We start from the raw sequence: 21,651 nt of genomic DNA, 5'->3' as shown, positions 1-21,651 counted from the left end.
TTTGTTGTATTGCAAAAATTTGGGGACTGTAAAATTATATCTAGAGCTTAAATACTTAACTGAAGAATGGATTATTGGAATCTGTGCAGTTTTATTTCCGTGTTATATCCCACATTGTTTAATAGAAAATATTTTTAAAAGTCTAAAGAAGAGACATGTTAATGAATATGTCTATTAGTAGTGAAATATTTTGTATATCAAGTATTATTTCTGGGCATTTTTATTCATGCCTGTTTAAATGAAGGAGCAGTTTCTCTGTACAGGGTGACAGCATTCTTGATTACATAGAGCTTAAGGATTTTCTTCACAGCTTTGACTTTTTTGAGTAGTAGTGAAATTCAAGTGGTTAAATAGTGTTGTATGTATGTGTGTGTATAAACTTGCACATTGCTAACTCATTGAAATCCTGAATACATATGGTGTTCTATAATATTTTTAGTTAAAACTATTTCTCTGTTGGTTAGGCCATCTTTGCCCCATATGGATTTTTAGAACAGTGTACCAAGTGAAAATTCCTTTCGTGCTTACTTTGTCTTCTGTTTCTTCTTTCTACATAGTGATATCAAAGAGCACATTTTTTTACTTTTCTTGTTCTCCATGTTAACCTGTAGTATAGAAAGTCTTTGTATTCCCTTGTTTATGCTGCCCTTTTCTATAATCCCTTAAAAATTCATAAGGTGGTTTTACCCATTTTAAAAAGCCCAAACAAATTATGTTGGATTTCTCAAGATCTTTTTACTCTTATTTGAAGGTGAGTAACCCTTTTACTTTCACTTGGTATCTTTATCATTTTAGAGCACATCTGCCATTATATCTAGTACTTTTCTAGTTACTTCATGCTTCTTAGTAGTTTATACCAGTTTTACTATTTATTAGCTTTGAAAAGTATCAACATTTTCTGAATTTTTAAACCCATATTATGACTGTTTGGCAAGTATGATAAGAATGTTTTTGTGTCTTTCCATTTGCTAGTGTGTTAAGCTAGTAAAGTTTGTATGGATTCGGTGTAATGATGTTCGATTTTAAGAGTTTGTGCTTGCAGACCTACATTATACATTAAGTAGCTCATAAAATTTAATTATCAGTTAGATTTTTATATTTTTTAGTAGGTGAAATGTTTGGGTTTTTACTCTGTTTTGTCTTGCTCTAGGTTTCGACCAAACGCTAGGGAACTGTGGAGTTACAATGCAGTAGTTGCTGATTCCAGACTTCCCTCAGCTCCAGACATGCAATCCCGGTGTAGTATTTTGAGTCCAGAACTTGCTCTACCAACAGGTTCCAAAGCTCTAACCACCAGATCTCATGCAGCTTTGCACATTCTAGGTATACACTTGTAGCTGATAAGTCAGAAGCTTAAGTGAAATAAAGAAACATTACTTAATTATAAATGAATTGTAATCTAACAGCTTTCTGAATTTTTTGAGTTAAAATTTTACTTTGTAATCTTTCACCCTTGCTCTTAACGCTTATGATCTGGCTGATATGCATTAATTTTAATCAAAATAGTTTTCTTCTGTTATCTTAATGATGCTAGAGGATTTTAGAGTTCTGATGGAACCTGCTACTAGAGGTTAGCATAATAACATAAGAGAGCACCTTAGATGATCTTTTTGGACAGTCTGCAGAATAAAGTCAGTACTGTTAAAATTAATCTCGAGTCTCCAAAAAAAAGCAATCTTGAATAAGCTATTTTTATTTTAATGTAAATGCAGTATCTAAAATTAGAATTTACTCTTTTCAGTTTTGTATAATGGGGCACTAAGAATAATGTGATTTCCTTTTGTAGTCTAAAAAGCCTACCAAAACAAAAAATAATCCCACTGCGTTCATGTATAAACTGACCACATGCAACATACCCAATACCCCAAAACACAGATTTGGAAGTTATTTTAGCTCACTTGCTCACTGATTATGATGAGTTCCTTGTCCTGCTCCCTTCACTGTGTGTTAGAGATGTGATAAATTTTAACTTGAACAGCACTTTTTTGTGTCTGAGTCAGAATAAGGCATGTCAGGTACCCATGTACATGAAACAAAATGCCTTTTACGAATGCTCTCAAATCTATCCATAATTCAGTTACTGCTTCAACTCTTTTTTGGTAATATGGGAAATGTAAAAAGGAAAAAAAAAAAGTCAAAATGAAGATGTTGCTCGCAATTTAGTTACCGTTGGAAAAGTTGCAAAACCGTTTCAATCTCTTTTCTTGGTTATTCTGTAAAATTAATAAATTAAATTAAATTCATCTTCAGTGCTGACCCTTGAGATTCTACAGCAGTGACCCTTGACCTAATCAAAGCTATAATGATATCGGGTAACATATGTGTCGTTTAGGGACAAAACAGGTTGCTTTGATCTTTTAAACTAGTATTCATTTCCATTTCATTGATTATAATCAACAGTAAGAAATTTTGAATTCTTCTTGGTTTTGCTTTCTTTTAGGTTGTCTTGATACTTTGGCTGCTATGCAGGACTTAAAAATGGGTGTTGCAAATACAGAAGAAGAGACTCAAGCAGTAATGAAAGTTTATTCTAAAGAAGACTACAGTGTTGTTAACAGATTTGAAAGTATGTACCTAGTAAAATTTTATAGGACAGGTTTTTCCAGCTTGCAGAATAAAAGACTAAAATAGATTAACTGTATTTTTGTTGGGGTTGGGTTTTTTTTTTGCAGGTCATGGAGGAGGCTGGGGTTATTCAGCCCACTCAGTAGAAGCAATCCGCTTCTGTGCTGATACAGATATTTTGTTAGGTGGTCTTGGTCTTTTTGGAGGTAGGGGTGAATACACTGCTAAAATAAAGGTAAGTTTTTTGGGTTTGTTTTAAACAATATTATGACTCAAAATCAGAACTTTAGAAATGCCGTCTAAACCCATGTTTATTTTTTCTTGATGAATGAGTGGTTTACTATAGATTAAATGCATTAGTAATAGAACTAGAAAAATAATTCTCAGTGAGAAAGCAGGTGAAGGTAAGGTAGGTGAAGTAGAGATCTGAGAATTACTATTCTTGTCAAAAATTGGCCCATTCTTACCTTCACTAAATGCAATGCCATCTGAAAGGTGTCTTGAACAGATATGGTAGTGGGTCAAATTGTTCTGTGACCCATTTACACAAAGCTCAGAGGTCCACCTGCAGAAAATTGGTGTTGTAGGCTTCAAGTTGGAATCGTGTCCTGTGTCAGGATACATGAGGCACTGCTGCTCAAAACCAGAAAAAGAATGCTTATCAGTAGCTGGAATTCCTTTGGTACCAGCTGAGTCATTGCTTCCCACTGACCGTACCACTTCTTTCTCAGACTGCTCTCATAGCTTCTCAGCTGGGATTCTTCAACTGAGAGTGAATGGCATCAAACATATGTTTATGCCAAACGTGAGGATGATTAGGGCTGGAGCTTATGTGCTGATTTAGAATAAATAAAAAAATAACCTCGCTTTGCCTAAAAAAGCTCACGTAAACACATAGTGTGGTAACAGAGCTCTGCTTTCAGATAATTAGCTTCTGTTCCTGCATTTAATAAGGATTTCAGAAACTCCCCTGAAGATGTTGTAAAGGAAGGATCTGTCTGAGATTTATATTAGATGTGTATGTTCAGAATGTGTTGTTACTTGTCATTTAGTGGGTTTTATTGAGTTTTCTTCTGTTTCAGAGGAATAGATATTAAGGTTTCATTTAGGGAAATGGGTGGACTGTGCTTAACAGTAACATTTGCATAAAACAACAGGAGATCCAAAATAAAGTAGTTGTACTTTATTCTAGTTGACCACAGTGATCAAGGATTGCAAATAATTAAGGAAAGCCAAGAAACTAAAAAAAAAAAACACAAACAAACAAAACTAATGTTCAAATACTAAAGGTAGTAACACTATGAGAGGACTCTAGTATTACTAATTTTTTCAATTTGTTTCCTGTTGTGTCTGGTTATCTTATAGCCAAGAAAAGATTTGCCAGTCCTATCATACATAGATAAACTGTGTATTAAATAGACATTTCAACAGAAGACCACATGTATTGTGGTCTTTTTTGAAACTCGTCAAACTGTAGAGATTATTTTTGACTAAGAAACCCACGTTCTTTTGAAAAAGTTCTTTATCGTCTTCTGTCCTAGTCACCAACTGTTTATGACACTATTGACTAGCTCTGCTAAACAGTCAAACTGTTCCTTTCCAGAGAAACTGAGTGCATCTTCACTGCATTTTCAGTCTATGACGGAAAGCCTGTGTCTTCTGCCCAACTTCAGATGCTCCGCATTTGTCTTGCTGCAAGATTTAGGGAGTTTCTCCACTTAAGAATATATCTGTGTATAAGGCTGGGAGGTCACTGTCAGCTGCTATTTTTTAACAGTTAATGATATTACAAAATCCTGATTTCCAGATGGGAATTTGCCTGTCAGTGATAGTAACTAGCAATTACTTTTGGGAAGGGGAGAGGTTAGTAGTAGACAGTTTCCAGAATGCCAGACAGGAAGAAGTGGTATTGTGAGGTTTCTAACACGTAAGACTTATTTTTTTCCTTTTTTCTTGCTCCACCAGTTGTTTGAATTGGGTCCAGATGGGGGAGACCATGAGACTGATGGAGACCTTCTTGCTGAAACAGATGTCTTAGCATACGATTGTGCTGCTAGGTAAGATGTTTTCCTTACCCACTTCTACCTACTTCTTGATGTTTATTTTTATTTTATTCATACACTTTTGAAACTCACTTTAAATATCAACAGAGATGACCTACATCAGTAGCAGTTTGTAGCAAGTTATGTAAAACTTACACTCAAAGTGCATTGGGTAAAGTAGTAAAACTCCTAAACATTATGCTGCTAAATTAAAAGAAGGAAAAATTATCACACGCTTCCCGTTGTATAGATCAAAGTCAAATCCCATATTCCTGTGGTAAGACAAAACAAAATGTTGCAGCAGCTCTTTTGAATACTTCTATCAAAAGGACGCTTTCAAGCACAAATGGGTATTTGCATTAAACAACTCATCATTAAACTTATTGCAGTATAAAATTATCATAGCCAAAAGAAGGGTTATTGTGCTTCAGCTCATTAGAATACAAGCAGTTACTGCTTGAAAGATATTGTGCATATGGATGGAGTTAGCCATGTTTTAGCTGCTTTTTCATTCCCTGTTATGAAATAATTTAACATTCAAATAATCCATGAATAATTATTTTAAGTTTAATTCTTATGTATCACTACTCCTAACTATATATTCTATTACTTTCTGAAATATTCATGTGTAATTCCTAAGAATTTGCCTATAAGCTCTTCTCATTTACAAAAATTTTCTGGAATTGAATTAAAATGATATAATTAATACTTTATAATTAATACTCTACTTGCAATATTATGTTTGAGATGTAATTGGGGTTTCTCTGTTAATTTAACTTAATCTCTCCTTACTCTATTTGGCATTTGGTATCTGTTTCAAAATGCAAGATCAGGCTAGGCTTAGGCATCTGTAGGTACTTCTGAATTATTTTTTTTTATTGCTACCTTATTTTTCAATGAAATATTTTTAAATGTTGAATATAAATAAATACCTGAAATTAATAATTTAATGCCATTAATTTTCTGTTTTCTAAGCAGGGTGTAATTCGTCAAAGATTAATCTAAAACCTAATTGACATACATCTTTTTTAAAATTTACTTTTACCAGAGAGAAGTACGCAATGATGTTTGATGAACCAGTACTCCTGCAAGCTGGCTGGTGGTATGTAGCTTGGGCAAGAGTGTCAGGACCTAGCAGTGACTGTGGATCTCATGGACAGGCCTCTATTACTACAGATGATGGGTACATGTTTTTTTTCTATATATTTTAATGCCAAATAAAAAACATAAGGGATCTAATATTACTTGAATAATTATTGGATTATTTCTCTTTCAGTGTTGTATTTCAGTTTAAAAGTTCCAAGAAATCAAATAATGGTACAGATGTTAATGCGGGGCAGATCCCACAGTTACTGTACAGGTAATATTTTGATCTCTATTTAGAACAATTTATTAACAAGTTTTTAAAAAGAAGCCCTGTTAAAGTAAGCGTATGTTTCATGAAATCATTATTGTATTAAGCTAAGGAGATCAGTATCTGAAAAATTTAGGGAATGCTTAGTGTCTTGGAAAAAAGCAATAAATCCATTATACTAAAATGTATTTCTTCTGTACAGTCTCATAATTTCATCTAAAATACTTCAGTTTTTTACTAGTTGGGAAGTAGTCTGTGTAGTAGGCCTCAGTTTAGGAGCAGTACACTGTCAAACAGGTGATTTTAAGGAAAAAAAGAAACAAACCCCAAGGAATTGTGCTTTAGAGTAAGTTACCATAAATTTATTATTTTCACGATAAATGGTATGTAACTTTTAAAAGCAAGAACCCTTTCACTGTATTGCTAATATATTTCAGATTTCCTCAGATATATGCAAGACCTAATCGTTATATATTGTGTGTATAAATACATAAATAATTATTCCCCTCTGCCTTCACATTGATTCTGAAACTTGGAATTTCTTCATACCAGTTCTCTTGCTGTGTCCTTTCTAAGCACGTCCTTTCCAGGGTCCCTTGTCAGAACAGCTGACTGATGCCAGTAAGCTTTGTGTCCATAGACCCATATCTCTCCAGAGGAAGGTTTTGTTTTGACTGATTCACATTAAAATCCTGGCATAACCTATTAATTGCTTGGGTGGTTTCTGTGGAGAGATGGCTGCAGCCAAAGACAAACAAGCCTTGGGGACCTCTGAGGGAGGGATATGGCTGAAAAGCCATGAGTAGCCCAAAAGGAAAGGTGCTGCAGTGACAGGTTCTGCCTGTATTTTTTACCTCCATTATGTTTTATCTCCACAAAACTAGTGTTCTTTAAGGATTAACACTTCTAGTCTTAAAAATGTCATCTGAAGAAATACAGTAAACACTTGTAAGAATTTAATATGTAATTAAATCTCAACTTTATTATCAATTGTCACAATTCTGCCAGCTGAACAGAATTCAAGATATTTGATTACTGGCCTAGAACAATTAGGAACTAGAGAAAGTTCTGCTGAAATTTAACGTTTTTTGGATAATTACCTTAAACTTTTCTTGCACTTTTGTTCCACTTGAATAATACAAGCTGTCAAAACTGCTAAAAGTAAAAAGTGCTGATTTCAAGTTAGTTCTTAATTTGTTCTTCCAGGCTGCCAACAAGTGATGGCAGTGCATCCAAAGGAAAACAGCAAACGAGTGAACCTGTGCATATTTTAAAGAGATCTTTTGCCAGAACTGTCTCAGTGGTGAGTATTATCAAGAATCTTGTGTGTTTCCTGTAGGCTCATTCATACTTAGAAAACAGAGATGTATATGTGGAAATAACTAATGATTTTTTTAGTGTCTGCTTTATCAAGCAGAAGTTATGTACACTGATGTATAAAACATTGTAATGATTTACTTTTTGTGAAGATTTCAGATGTAAACTTAAATCTAAGCTAAGCTTGGTATTGACCTAAGGATGAGAGCCTAGAAATGTATATGTTTACAAGGTTGAGTTACTTAGTTTTGGGGGGGTTTTTTGGGGGTGTGGGGTTGAGTTCATACTTACTGGTTGTACTGAATGTAGAACCCTTACTCCCTGCCAAGGAATTAATTTTAGCAGGCTCTTTAGAGTTTTGAGGGATCTTTAATACATGCTCTCTTCCATGGCTTTTAAATAACTGTCATTAATTAGTTGTTGGTGAGATTCATCTTCCTTTTGGATGCATTCCAATATACATTGAGAATCAGATGGCTTTTAATTAAACTTTGATAAATTGAGGTAAGGAGTATTTAATAGGCACAGTGAACTGCAACTATTAATAGAAGAGAGTCTGCAGTTATTCACATACAAGGAGGTTAGTCGAATTTTGAGGAATACTGCATGAAGTTGAAAAGCAGTATTGTCGTGCAGGTAAGGCCAATTCTGTCTTCATGTTTTTGAACTACAGTCCCTTCCTTATATGTTACAAGCAGTGATTATTTTATTTTTAGTTCCATCCTATTCTATGTTTTATACTGCATAGCAAGTACTCTTAGTATTCTCAGCTGATTGTTACATTGAAGTTACTGCCACCATACAAACACTTGCAGTCCAGTTTTCTTAACTGGTTTGCTTTCTCTCATTTATGTATTCTCTATTTCTTCAGTATTTCTTAATAATTAGGATGATCATCTGCTCAGGTTTCTTCTACACAATATGCATGTTTAGTAATCATATTATCAACATATTGATAGTTACTCTTACTGTATGTTTGCTTAAAAATATTTGCATTAAGTTATGGTCTCCTGTGGCTTTTAATACTTCACATTGTATCATCCCTCTTCATTATCTTGCTGCTGTTATCCCTCACCACAGAGGTGAACTGGGATAAGACTAAAGTTTTGACTTTCTGAATCATTAGTCATAACTAACTTTGAACAATCAGTTCAATTGTTGCAGCTTGAAGGTATTCCATACCAAATACTTGTAGTTTGCCTTCTGAGGCACAACTTTATGAAACTATCAACCACATGTAATAATAGTAGGAACAAAGTTTTGGACAAATAAAACTTTTTAATTCCTCAGATTTCTCGTGTCCTATCATGTGCTTCTGTTGAATGTTCAAGTACTGTAAATGTGATATAGTTCCCATGCTCCTGCAGATCATAACTGTTTAAAAACAAAGTGAAGACAGCCCTGATAAGCCTTTACTGTTATGACAAGAATGTATTCTGTTAAAAGTAGGTATTAGACTATTCATACACAGATGAAACACGTATAATTTCCAGAAAATTCTGTATTACAGATGAATACAAACAGTTGTTAGTTCTTAAATAACTAAGAGACTTCCACACACATAATAATATGTGTTATAAATTGCTTTTAACATGTTATTATAGTGAAGTGTTCCTACATTCTCAGTGCTCTTTTGTTCTCAAGGACAATGGGATTTGTGTGTTGTGTGGTAGGTATGTATAGACATAAATACATTTTTATAACAAGAATGGACACAGATGTTGTTTACTTTTCATCTTATACTGATGCTGAAAGTTCACTTTTTTTTAACACAAAATCTGTCTTGTGTGTCTTTCATAACCCTGACATAGGAATGCTTTGAATCTTTATTGAGCATCCTTCACTGGAGCTGGACAACACTGGTGCTGGGAGTTGAAGAACTGCGTGGACTTAAAGGATTCCAATACACTGCTACTCTTTTGGATTTAGAAAGGTTGCGTTTTGTGGGCACTTGCTGCCTGAGGTTGCTGAGGGTCTACACCTGTGAAATATATCCAATATCGGGTATTGCTTTTAATCACTTGTTTGATATTTATCAGCAAATAATAATCCACAGGACATTCAATATTTCATCTAAGTATGCATGTAGGATTTGCTAGAAGATGAAGGTGGCCTACACAGATGGTTTTATTGGAATAGTTAAGAGACTGGATATTTGCGATTATCTGTATAACCAAGCATCCAACAGCACATGTTTACACTGTAACTTGTGTGTATTATTTACTAGTGTGTAAAGTTAATCTTCTGTTGGTCTTGACAGTTAAGTTCATTTGGGCTATACATTCTTTTTTGCCATTTCTGTACATAGTAGTTGCTTTGGTGGTGAGCACAATTTAAATTTGAAAGACAGTTTCTGTTTTTCATGCCTGTAGTTTAACAACACTCATATTAAAATTCAGTGTATATTATGAAAGACTGGAAAACTGGAAGTTTCTAATGTTCAGTTTTTGTTGATGTAGTTTAACCACTTTCACTGTTTTCCTTTTGAAATTAACTTCTCTGAATGTAGATTCATTAATTTTGCTAAATTCTTGTTGGTTTATTTGCATGTAAAATGTGCATCTAATATGAAAATGTTTTGTTTATTGTACATTTAACACTCCTCTTTGTGTAACCTTCTAGCTACGGCTAAGGCAGTTGTAGAAGAAACCAGCAAACTGGCAGATTGCATTGGAAAAACTAGGACCTTGCTGAGAAAAATTTTATCTGAAGGTGTTGACCATTGCATGGTGAAGCTGGACAATGATCCACAAGGATATCTAAGTCAGCCTCTCAGTCTTTTAGAAGCTGTTCTTCAGGAATGCCATAATACATTCACAGCTTGCTTTCATTCATTTTATCCAACACCAGCTCTCCAGTGGGCATGTCTTTGTGACTTGCTGAATTGTTTGGACCAGGTACATTAAAATGGCACAAGCAAATATTAGAACTGAGCTTGCCCTTTTTCTCAAAGAGAAGCCAAGCAGTATTTATCCTCGTTTGCAACTTGAATTCTGCTGTGGTTTGTTTGGGTTTTTTTAATAATTGGGGTTTGTTTTGATACTGGGGGTTTGTTTTGGTTTTTAAAGTGTCCAAGTTCAACAAGAGCCTAGGAACTTCTCTCTCTCTTAGCAGTAAGATTCTCTTACTGCTTTTTCTGAAGAAAATTTGTGGCGCTGATAACTCAACACCTGCTTCTTCAGTGTTGAGGCCATGCCTTATAGTGATTACTCGTGCTGCATGTTGTTCAGGAGCATACATGTGGCGTTTTTAATAGTCATCATTAGTACTTGAGTAATTTCTTATTAATAAATGTTACAACACTGTTGTGATCCAGCAAAGTATATGAGAAGATGGCAATATTATTCTATAATCAACAGCTTTCTTCTATCTTGCTTATTGTGAATTGAGCATCCCACATCGAAACAGTGTAGTCGTTTGCTTACAACAGTGAGCTCTAAACAATTTGATGTGTTGCATAAAAATGTATTTAGCATATAAAATTTGAGGAAGAATCAGTTCTTTAATATATTATTCGTATTAAATTTATCAATTATAATAAGTGCTTTGTCTTCCAAGGGTGCCATAATTTCAAAACTAAATTTAAATGGGTTTATTATTTTAAAACATACCAACCAACTCATTTTAATTACTCCAGTTTGAAAGATCTAAATGGAAGCTCATGAGAGAAAATAACGTAAAATTCACAGGAAAGCTAACAATATATGAAATTCTTTCTCTAAATTATTTTTATAATTGCTATAAAACTGGAAATTTCCTTTCAAAAGCAGTTTCTCCCTCATTTACTTTGAATGAATGGTGCCAATTCTATTAATTTCTTTCTGTGTTTTTAGGACATTCAAGAAGCAAACTTCAAAACCTCCAGTAGCCGGCTTCTTGCTGCTGTTATGTCAGCTCTCTGCCATACATCAGTAAAACTGACCTCTATCTTTCCAATTGCTTATGATGGAGAGGCGTTGTTGCGATCAATGGTTAAACAAGTCAGCACTGAGAATGACTCTGCTCTGGCCCATCGTTTTCCTCTTTTGGTTGCACACATGGAAAAACTTAGTCAGGTTAGGATGTATTCTAAAAAGTTAACAATGTGTTTGTTTTACTTTGCAACAAAAAACACTCCATGTAAGTTCAAGTTTTAGCTTTATAAGGATGTAGCTGAATTTGCCTGAGTGTTTTCTTTCTAGAACACTTGTTTCAGAAACTTACTGTTTTGTCCAGTTTTCATCTTTTGGTCTGAAATATTCCAATTATCTCTTTTTCAGACAATGAGCAAAAATTATTCTTATATAGTTTGGAATATTAAATCTGCAGAAATATAGTTTGGAGTTGTCTTCCATTGCATAGTGTTTTCTGGAACAGTCTTTCGCTTTTCCACATGATCACAAGAATGAACATGTGCATAGATTCAGTGTTTTGAGCAAGAGTCAACACAGTTTCGGTAATAAAAAGTCACGTCTCAAGCTGGAGTTTTTAAAGGACTCAACACGCAGTGGACAGGGGAAGCCCAGTTCATCTAGTTCTATCAAAGGCTGCTAGACAATTTTGTATTCAAGGGCTCTCAAATGCTGTATTTTTGCAGTTCTGTTATTCCAGAATATATTTATGGGAATTAAAAAGGTAAAGATGATAAACAAAGATATAGGACTACTAAATAGTATTCTTCACTTTAGAAGACGAGAGGTAGGATCTTATGAAATTATGAATCATGCATGAAAGGTAAATACAGGATAATTGTTGAGTCTTGCAATACCAAAAGTTTTGAGCCACCAGAGACTTTAGCAAAAGGTAAGTTCTTCATAAAATACACAGCTAAGTTGTGGAACATATTCCCGTAGGCCATTATTATATTAAAAGTTTTCACAGACTTAGAAAGTACCTGCATAAATTAATGAAGAAGAAAATCACCAAAAGCTATTAAATGCAAAGATAATATTTCTGTCTTGGGTACAGTTGCCTCTTTAAAAGTTAAAGGTAGAAAGAGTTGTGTGCATGTATCTGTGCAAGTTTGCTTGACCTGATTGTCTTCCCTGTCTGTTCACTACTTGGGTGTCTTTGGGAGACGCAGTGTTGAGAGAGACAAACCTTTGACTTCTATCAGTACAGCTGATTTTAATTTTCCTTATTGGAAATGATTTTCAGTATGGATAAATGTTTTTGAAAAACTTTGGAAGTCACTGCTAGGTAGAAGATACAGCAGATCCCTAAGCCTAGATTTGTTTCATAGTCTTCATTCAGTAAACAACAATTGTTTTTATAAGCATCCCACTACTGGTTTTATCTTACCTATTTGCATAGAAGATTCTCTTTGCCAATATCAAAGCCAAAAAGCTTCTGAGTTTCTTTTTAGACAATGGGGAAGACAATGATATGAAGAATTCCATAGGTAGCTGTATATGTGTCGTATTCTAGTGTATGCTTATAGATAGTATGGCAAAGAGGGCTGTAAGAAAAGCTCTCTCCTGAAAAGGACACCTATATCTTTCCAATGCAATAAGAAAAGGTTGAGACCGCCTCATTCTGAAAGTTTAAGAATATTAATCTTTTTTTTGACAAAGGACTACATACTATGATAGCTTTGAGAATTATTTTTTTTTACTCTCTAGACATTTCTTATTAAGAAGTCACAGGCTTTTTAGTTACATAGTGCTTATAATATGTGAAAATCCGTGTGTTTTTTTTTAAAGTAAGAGCAATATCATTTGTCATTTTTCTCTTCATAATGCAGAGTGAAGAAAATGTTTCAGGGATGACAAGCTTTCGGGAAGTTCTGGAAAAGATGTTGGTCATTGTTGTTTTACCAGTACGGAACAGCCTTAGAAGAGAGAATGAACTTTTCTCTTCACATCTGGTTTCTAATACTTGTGGGTTGCTTGCTAGTATTGTGAGTGAGCTTACAGCATCAGCATTAGGATCTGAGGTAAAGCTTCTATAAAATCATTAGTAGAAGACTTTCAGAACAAGTATATTATGAATGTGTGATTCAGGCTGTGGTAAGAACTTGATAGGTGTGCAGATGTTTCACAGATGGTGGAATTCTCAGTTCTTGGTAGCTTTCAGATATTTAACATAAATTTAAAAGCCTGTATTTGGTGTACTAAGGAAGTACTGGTGATAATTAGCTACTGCATTATAACTGCAGAATACTGCAGATTGTTTATACAACAGCAAATTTTTTGAGTACTTCTCTTTTTACATGCATATCTCTGCATGTATACACTCAAAATATATTTTGTTCAGTACTCACTAGAGCCAGTGCCACATACCTGAGCATCTTTGTTCCCTTCATGGTATCATGGGTGCCTCAAGTTCTAATCCTATCTGCTTTTAATTATGGGTCAGAATTTATAATGTGTTTTGTTTATGCATTGTGTCTTCCTCCTTTATATACAAGATACTCCTTACACGTATCTTCCTTTATATATTCAATATTATGTATTATGCATATTATATTTGTCTATATCATTAGACTTTTTCCAGTTTATTTGCTTTGTATTCAAAATTGAGAGTGGTACTGATTTCAACTTCTTAAAATCCAGAGATTTATAATTACACACGGAAGTTCCTTTTCATGAAGCTATAAAGTCATTAAATGATGGAATCTTACTTGATTTTATTAAAGGGATGTCACTGTCTCTGTACAGTCAGCAGACTTTTCACAGAAAGAACCAAGCCTTTGATAACATCTTGATTAAAGATGTATTTACTATTATATACAATCTGTATATGTCCTCTCTTAATATTGACCTAAGGCAAAAATACCCACCTTTTCTTGAAGCACAGTTAAGCTGTATTTTGTGCTAATTCATCCTATAAAATATATTTTTAAATACTTGAAAAAAATAAGAATCAGATTCCTAATTACTCCTAGTTAATTTCCAATTACCATAAATTATATTTTATTTTTTCTTTTTAGTTGATATTGAATAGAAGCTGCAGTAGTGCCATCTTTTGTGTTTCATCAGTTGACTTTTAAAATTTGCCTAGTTGAAAATCTGGTTATTTAATTCACTTCAATTTGCTTTATTAGAGTTGTCTAGCGTTTAGTGATTCATTTTTTCTGGTGCTTGTATTTCATTTTCTACAGGTTGATGGGCTGAACTCTCTCCATTCTGTCAAATCCACTCCAAACCGATTCACTAAAACAAGTCAGGGAAGAAGCTGGAATACTGGGAATGGATCCCCTGATGCAATATGTTTCTCTGTTGACAAACCTGGTGTAGTTGTAGTAGGATTTTCTGTTTATGGTGGAGGAGGAATTCATGAGTATGAGTTGGAGGTATTAGTTGATGATGTAAGTGCTGCATTTGAAAAAACATATTTGACCAAAAGTAACCTCAGAGTTCTTTATAATATGTTTTACAAAGTAATATTGTAATATTCTTATACGGTCTGGGCTACTAGTAAAACAGTGCACTGGCAGTAGGGGGGTTTGTGCTTCTGATGGTGATCTTTATGGTATTGCAAACTACATACCATATTCAGTGGTGTCCTTACTTTGGCTGTGGTCTTGAAATCTTACTTTATTAAAAATAATATTTCAAGTATAGTGGGCTTTTCACTTCCTGGAGCTAAATTTTAAATAGTACTAGTTATCTTTTTTCAGACTGTGAAGGAAAATAAGAAATAAAGGACACAAAGTTAAAATGTTTTAAACCAAAACTTAAAGAAAGGGGTGGCCTACCAGCATGCTCAGACTGTAGGTACAAATGTTTCATGTATTGTTGTAGTCCCTTAGAAGAAGCATAAAACTGTATTGTGTACTTGTAATGAAGAAAAACCTGTTCTTTTACAGCCGGTTGTCCACTTTGACTGTTCTAATCTCTTGTATAGGACAAGCATAGGTGGCTATGGGAAATCAACCTCTCTGCTCAGTAATTGCCTTTTTAGCAGAAAGGCTTCACTGTTGACTCCTGAACCGGTTTTCCAGCCTTTTTTTTTTTTTTTTGGTAATGCTGTGTATAATAATTTATGCAGGGAAACATAACTTGCACAATTGCATGAATGAATGTCATGTATTTACATTATAAATGTATTTAGATGACTTTGTTTCTTTGAATCAGAGTGATCATACTGGAGATTCAACTCATTCTCATAGATGGACATCTTTAGAGTTGGTTAAAGGAACTTACACCACAGATGATTCTCCCAGTGACATAGCTGAAATCAGACTTGACAAAATTGTGCCACTGAAGGTAAATAAAAGATGTATGCATCTGTAGGTTTCATATGACTTTAGACAATAAAATCAGAATGTTCAATGTAAATTGGTTTGTGTACATATTTGCAACTAGATGTTTACATGTTTGCTTTATAAAGTCCCAATGCAACCCTGTAACTGAAAAGTTCAAACCCTGGCAGCAAAAAGAAATTAAATCTTAATTTTTATAATAGCATAAGGTAAATTGTAATTGCTTAGTCATTTCAGAACATTCTCCAATGTGGAACTTTTGCATGCAATTTGGTAGCTGATTTCATTGGGTACCTGGTTACTCTTCAAGTACTTAGTAATATTTTCTGTAAGTTATGTTCCAAATTTTGAGAACACAGAACAGCTTTGACTTTTGTTAAATGCTGGATCTTTTTCATTTAGTTTAATTTGTGGAGTGCTTTGAAGGACTTTCCAGGCTCTCCAGTATTAAGATACAATCATAGAATCATAGAATGATTTGGATTCAAAGGGGCCTTAAAGATCACCTAGTTCCAACCCCCCTGCCATGGACAGGACACCTTCCACCAGACCAGGTTGCTCAAAGCCCCATCCAGCCTGGCTTTGAACAATTCCAGGGATGGGGCAGCCACAGCTTCTCTGGACAGTCTGTGCCAGTGTCTCACCACCCTCACAGCAAAAAATTTCTTTCTAATATCTAATCTGAATCTACCCAATTTCAGTTTAAAACCGCTACCTCTTCTATCACTACAGGCCCTACTACAAAGTGTCCTCATCTTTCTTATAAGGCCCCTTTAGGTATTGTAAGGTTACTATAAGGTCTCCCTGGAGCCCTTTCTTCTTCATGCTGAACAGCTCCAACTCTCTCAGCCTGTCTTCATAGGAGAGGTGCTCCAGCCCTCTGATCATCTTCGTATATAATAGCTTTCATACTACTGTGAACCCTAACTTATATACTTGTTTTCTACTGTGTACTATATTTGGCTCTTGTTTTTAAGGAAAATGTGAAATACGCAGTTCGTTTGAGGAATTATGGAAGCCGGACTGCCAATGGAGATGGAGGAATGACCACAGTTCAGTGTCCAGATGGTGTAACGTTTACATTTAGTACATGTAGTCTGAGCAGTAATGGCACAAACCAAACACGAGGACAAATTCCACAGATTCTTTATTACAGGTTTGTGTGTTGTCATGATCCATTTCTAAGAAAAAACAGTAAAACCATTGTATTGCTATTATACCCCATCTATTTTTGAGAAGTAACAGAAATAAATATATCTGGAGTGTGTTTGAGGAAAGAGCCTCTTTAACAGTATTACTCTGTTCTTCCAGTGTAGTTTCAGACTTCAGTTATTTAGTGAACACACCAGTTGTACTGGTGCCTCTTCCAGTCTTGTTTTAGGTTCTCTTTTTTTTGACTTGGCAACTAATTTGATGGTTGACCTCTTTTACAAGGTCTGTTGTCTGTTGCTTTAAAGCTATAATATGGGGGACTGGTAAGATGCACTACTTCAATCCCTTTTTTTTTTCTTTAACTTAAGAGATTTTTGAGACACTGCTCACTGGAATGCTTATCTCTCTGACTTCATTCAGTTCCTTCCTCTGTTGCTGGAAAGGATTGCATTATGTAGCGAAACAAAGTCTGTTTCTATAGGAACTGTATTCTCTCTTCTGTAGAGTTCAAAGGTATAAAAAGAGAAATTGCAACTGCCTGAAGAAAATGAACTGAAACATCTGACTGTCCTGCAGGGAAGCTTTATTTTAGCCTTTCAGGATGATAGTAGGAATACACTTAAGGTTATGCTTTTGCAGAAGGCATTGATTTAATTTTTGAGGTACTTGCCCTGATATGTACGAAGACATGATTTTTCAAAAAGTGTCAGCACCTGACTATATGAATTACTACCATAGTCTGTATAGCAAATAAATGTGTCGTGCCTTTTACTCAGTTCTCAATTTTTGTCGTAAAAGGCCAATCAACAGGAGGTCAAAGGAATAAAAGGAGCAAGGAATAGTAATTTACTTCAATATTTAATTATGTGTGAGGTGTACCTACCTACTAAAAGATGAGGAGGATAAAATAAGTAGCGCTACAAGTGACATATTTTGGACTAACAATCACAAGAACATGTTGCTCTTAAGAAAGTTTTGAAGGAGCTAAAATACAAAGAAATAAAGTTGCCAGCAAAATTATAGTAACAGTATATTTTAATGTAGAGTAATTCTGAACTCTTTTAAAACATGACATTAGATGTTCGCAGAGACTCACAAATCCAGCTTGTCAGTAATGACAGAAATTGCTTATTAAAGAATGAAAATAAGTGGTGCACATCATGATACTTTCATTGATTTAGTCTCCTGGAATCTTGGACATCTGTGTTTAGGCAATTCCTCCAGCATTTGGAGGAATCTTATTTTGAAGTATCATAATTATGAAGTATATTACATAAGAAACAGGAAAGAAGACAAAGACAATATTTATTCCTTGTCCTGGATTTTCCACTTTTATATAAGCAAAAGCAGGAATAAAGAAGAAATAACCATTTCTTTGATTTCAGAAAAGCTAAGGACATAAAACCAGTAAAAGGAAGCTTCAAGGCATTTTAACTTAAGTTAGCATATGGCAAAGTGCTGTCTTCTGATCAGAGCAATCTTTGGTTTTTTTTTTTTTCAGCTGTGATAAAATTCTAGGAAGCTTTTGAAGAACTGTAATGTCACAACTCAGAACTATTACAGGATAAATTAAGTTTTGTTTGGAAAATTTGAAGACTGCTGCCTGTAATCACAATGTCTGTTGAAGTTTGCTTGGACAACACAAACTTAAATGTTATCTGATGGATGGCTAGTTACAGACTTAGCTTGAGGATTCCAGTTTAATAATGACTCGAGGTGTTGAATTGTCTACAGCAAAGGAACAAATGTTCAGTGAACTATTATAGAACAGAACTCGTAAGGTTCACATTCGATTTTGTTTGAAGGATGGGCAAATACAAATAAAATTGTTGCTTATGCAAATGCCAGGAAAGGTCATACCAAAAGTAATATGTTAATGTACTTCTGATAATGGCAGAAATGCTGTGGAAGGTTTTATTGGAAAAGTACCCAGTTGGAATCAAACCCACTGTCAGTCACTAATAAAATAAAATTAAAAATGCTTGAGGCTGACAGCAAAACTACTGTTCTAGGAGGACACATTGACAAAAAAAAAAAACCCACCAAATCAGCATTTTTTTGAAAGAGTGGTTAAGTCAAGTCATAGAGAAGGCTAGGTATCCTTGTTGCACACTGAACTGCTCCAAGTAAAGTTTTTGAGCATTCTCAGGTGCCAGGCCTGGAATCTTAAAGTTCTCAAATGATATTTTGAAAAATCAAGTCTTTTTGGACAAACATAAGATAGCTGAAAGAGAATGGGAAGTTTTTACATGTTAAGTGATTTTTGTTGTCTATGCCAAGGCTTGACCACTGTCATTTTGAGGGCTTTGAATTATCATTCAGCTGCTTTGAAAAAGTGAATCAAACCAAATCTTTTATATACCTAATTTGACATAGTTTGATGCATAACGTTGTTTAAGAGAACCTAGTTTTACATACAGGGTGGATTTCAAGGAAAAAACTATTTTTTAAGGGTAGCCATCAAATTGTATTTCAAAACCAAAATTAATCTTTAGAATAGGAAGGGAGAATCTTTTTCCCCTGTTTTACAATATTGCAGAAATATCCACTGAGTTTTACTCATTTTTGTGATGCATTTAGTATTATTCTGTTTTTATCAAGATAGATGGTTGGGCTTGGAAGAGCATAGCTATTAATACATTTTTGTGGTTTGAAAGGCATCTAGTCAAAAGAAACGTTTCAGAAAAATGCTTTTCATATTTTCTGCCAAATAAAAATAAAATTATTGCAAAGGGCTAACACTGAGGCATTGCCTCCAAAATATCCTCTGTGGTTTCTTTGATTGTTTCCTTTATTGTTTTATCATAAATTAATAATTTTATTTATTCTGTGCCAAAAGTCAGTCAGTCATGTTCTTTTTTTAATATAATTTTGTATTTTGTGAACTTACTTTAACTTAATCCACCATCCAGGAGTGAGTATGATGGAGATCTGCAATCACAGCTTTTGAACAAAGCTAATGAAGAAGATAAAAATTGTAGCAGGGCTCTTTCTGTCGTGAGTGCTGTTGTACGGGCAGCCAAAGACCTGTTGCACAGGGCTCTTGCTGTAGATGGTAAGGCTTTTGAAAACTGACTTTAAAAATTCACTTCTCAAAACTTCTTTCCTTGATAGCAAGAGATAATAGTAGAACATCAGTAATAGAAAAATTGTGATATTTCTCTTTTGCTTTCCAAAGAGTACTCTTCTAATCTTTCATTCCTGTAGGTATCAAACTGTGAGTAACTTTCTAAGTCATTGGAGTTGCACTTGAGGTATTGTAGGCAGATACCTTGTATAAATTTGCTCATCAATTTAGTAGGTATCGTACTAAAGCTGGTAAGATTCTTTATTTCTAAAAAATACACGGTGATAGGTCAGTTCCAAAATTTATTGCACATTTTGCACAGTGATGATCAGGAAGACTGGTGAATGTAAAATGCAGTTAAAAGGACTTAAACATCCATTTTTGAGAAATGTAAACATTAGCCTTAAAACTGAATGGTTTTAAGCTACCATCTTCATATCTAGAATATTACATAGTGCTGTAGAAATTGATTTGGAGGGCCAGGAGGAGTTTGTTTTCCTGGCTTTTGTGGCATAGAAAGTATGAACACAGCTTCACAATTTGGCAAAGAATGTAATAAAATTATGCTCTAAGAGGAGGAAATTTTTTAACAGAGATCTGTGTATAATGGCTTGTTTATCTTGGTTGAACTTTGCGGGTTTAGAATTTGACAATATTTAGATAATGAAACTAATGTGAAGTAAAACCTAGTGTAGAAACTAGAAGTTTAACTTGTAACAAGCAAACTAGAAAAATAAGATGTGTTTTGAACTATGGTACATTTATTAATAATACCTGTATTGTATTTATCTTTGTTTAGCTGAAGACATTCCAGAACTACTCAGCTCTTCCAGTCTGTTTTCAATGCTGCTTCCCCTCATAATAGCCTACATAGGACCAGTAGCAGCAGCTATTCCCAAGGTATGCTCCTCAACAGAAATTATTGAAGAAATTTGTGTTATACATTAAAAGGTTTACTTTGGAAATGTAAACATCTTGATTTCTTAAGTTTTTGTGAATATAATGGTTTGTATTTGACCATGTGACTCATTATGAATTTTCCAAGAGTCAGGAATTTTAAAAACAAATCACCTTTTCAAGATGCCCGTTTTCTTTTTAACTTAAATTGAAGACATTATGAAAAAAATACCTTAAAGAAGCAGAGAGAAAAATCATAGAATCTTAAAATGGTTTGGGTTGTAAGGGGCGTTAAAGATCACCTAGTTCCAACCCCCTGCCATGGACAGGACACCTTCCACCAGACCAGGTTGCTCAAAGCCCCATCCAGCCTGATCTTGAGCACTGCCAGGGATGGGGCAGCCACAGCTTCTCTGGGCAGCCTGTGCCAGTGCTTCACCACCCTCATGGTATGAAAGGCTTTAACAGTAGGAAAAGACAATAAGTTAGAATACTCTTCATTTCAGAGTCATTGATGAATATTAGTTGGAAGAATTTTTAAAAGATATTATGTAAATTCTACTTTTACAGTGAAAATCCAAAGCAGCGGTACCTGCTCATTAAATTAAGATTATTTATAGCAAATTTAGAGATGGGAAGATGTCAGCTGTAAATAAAAATAATCTTACTTTTCAGTCACATAGCATTCTTCCATGTCCCTGGGTTGAAACACTCTTGAAATTGGTTATTAGATTTACAAATGTCATTAATCCTTCACTAGTAGACACGATTGCCTTTTATTGCTTTGTCATGAACAATGAACATGAACAGGTTAAACTCTTTTCTGTCTTCTCATTAAAGTGGGGAGGAAAGACATCTGGCCACTAAAAATCTAGCAGGTTAATTTCATCAAAAATAGTTTCAAATTTTAATTAACTTGTTACTGTGATGAACTGGTGGTTTAGAACAAAGTGTTTTGCTTTAGAAGTATTCTCCTTGGAAGGTGTCAAAAATTACAGAGATAAGTGCGATGCTTAACACTAAATGCATTAAAAGATATTAAATATTTGAAAAAACAGTGTTGTTATAGAAC

At 34.4% G+C, this 21,651-nt stretch overlaps 1 protein-coding gene across 30 annotated transcripts in view; it reads left to right on the top strand.

The window, feature by feature from the left end:
- MYCBP2 (MYC binding protein 2) overlaps positions 1 to 21,651 on the top strand; it is a 200,624-nt gene that overhangs the window by 90,553 nt on the left and 88,420 nt on the right. For all 30 annotated transcript variants that reach the window (XM_055703008.1, XM_055703002.1, XM_055703014.1 and 27 more), the window contains 16 exons: positions 1,151 to 1,323; positions 2,441 to 2,566; positions 2,673 to 2,800; positions 4,531 to 4,622; positions 5,656 to 5,790; positions 5,884 to 5,967; positions 7,168 to 7,264; positions 9,090 to 9,282; positions 9,901 to 10,175; positions 11,112 to 11,333; positions 13,001 to 13,192; positions 14,360 to 14,566; positions 15,336 to 15,467; positions 16,441 to 16,619; positions 19,528 to 19,670; positions 20,482 to 20,582. In XM_055703008.1, the coding sequence (XP_055558983.1) occupies positions 1,151 to 1,323; positions 2,441 to 2,566; positions 2,673 to 2,800; positions 4,531 to 4,622; positions 5,656 to 5,790; positions 5,884 to 5,967; positions 7,168 to 7,264; positions 9,090 to 9,282; positions 9,901 to 10,175; positions 11,112 to 11,333; positions 13,001 to 13,192; positions 14,360 to 14,566; positions 15,336 to 15,467; positions 16,441 to 16,619; positions 19,528 to 19,670; positions 20,482 to 20,582 (2,479 nt within the window). The remainder of the gene's footprint in view (positions 1 to 1,150; positions 1,324 to 2,440; positions 2,567 to 2,672; positions 2,801 to 4,530; positions 4,623 to 5,655; positions 5,791 to 5,883; positions 5,968 to 7,167; positions 7,265 to 9,089; positions 9,283 to 9,900; positions 10,176 to 11,111; positions 11,334 to 13,000; positions 13,193 to 14,359; positions 14,567 to 15,335; positions 15,468 to 16,440; positions 16,620 to 19,527; positions 19,671 to 20,481; positions 20,583 to 21,651) is intronic.

The sequence above is a fragment of the Falco cherrug genome, chromosome 2, assembly GCF_023634085.1.
Source record: "Falco cherrug isolate bFalChe1 chromosome 2, bFalChe1.pri, whole genome shotgun sequence".
NCBI lineage: Eukaryota > Metazoa > Chordata > Aves > Falconiformes > Falconidae > Falco > Falco cherrug.
The sequence above is the reverse complement of the archived record's forward strand: the minus strand, read 5'-3'. Positions and strand labels throughout refer to the sequence as shown.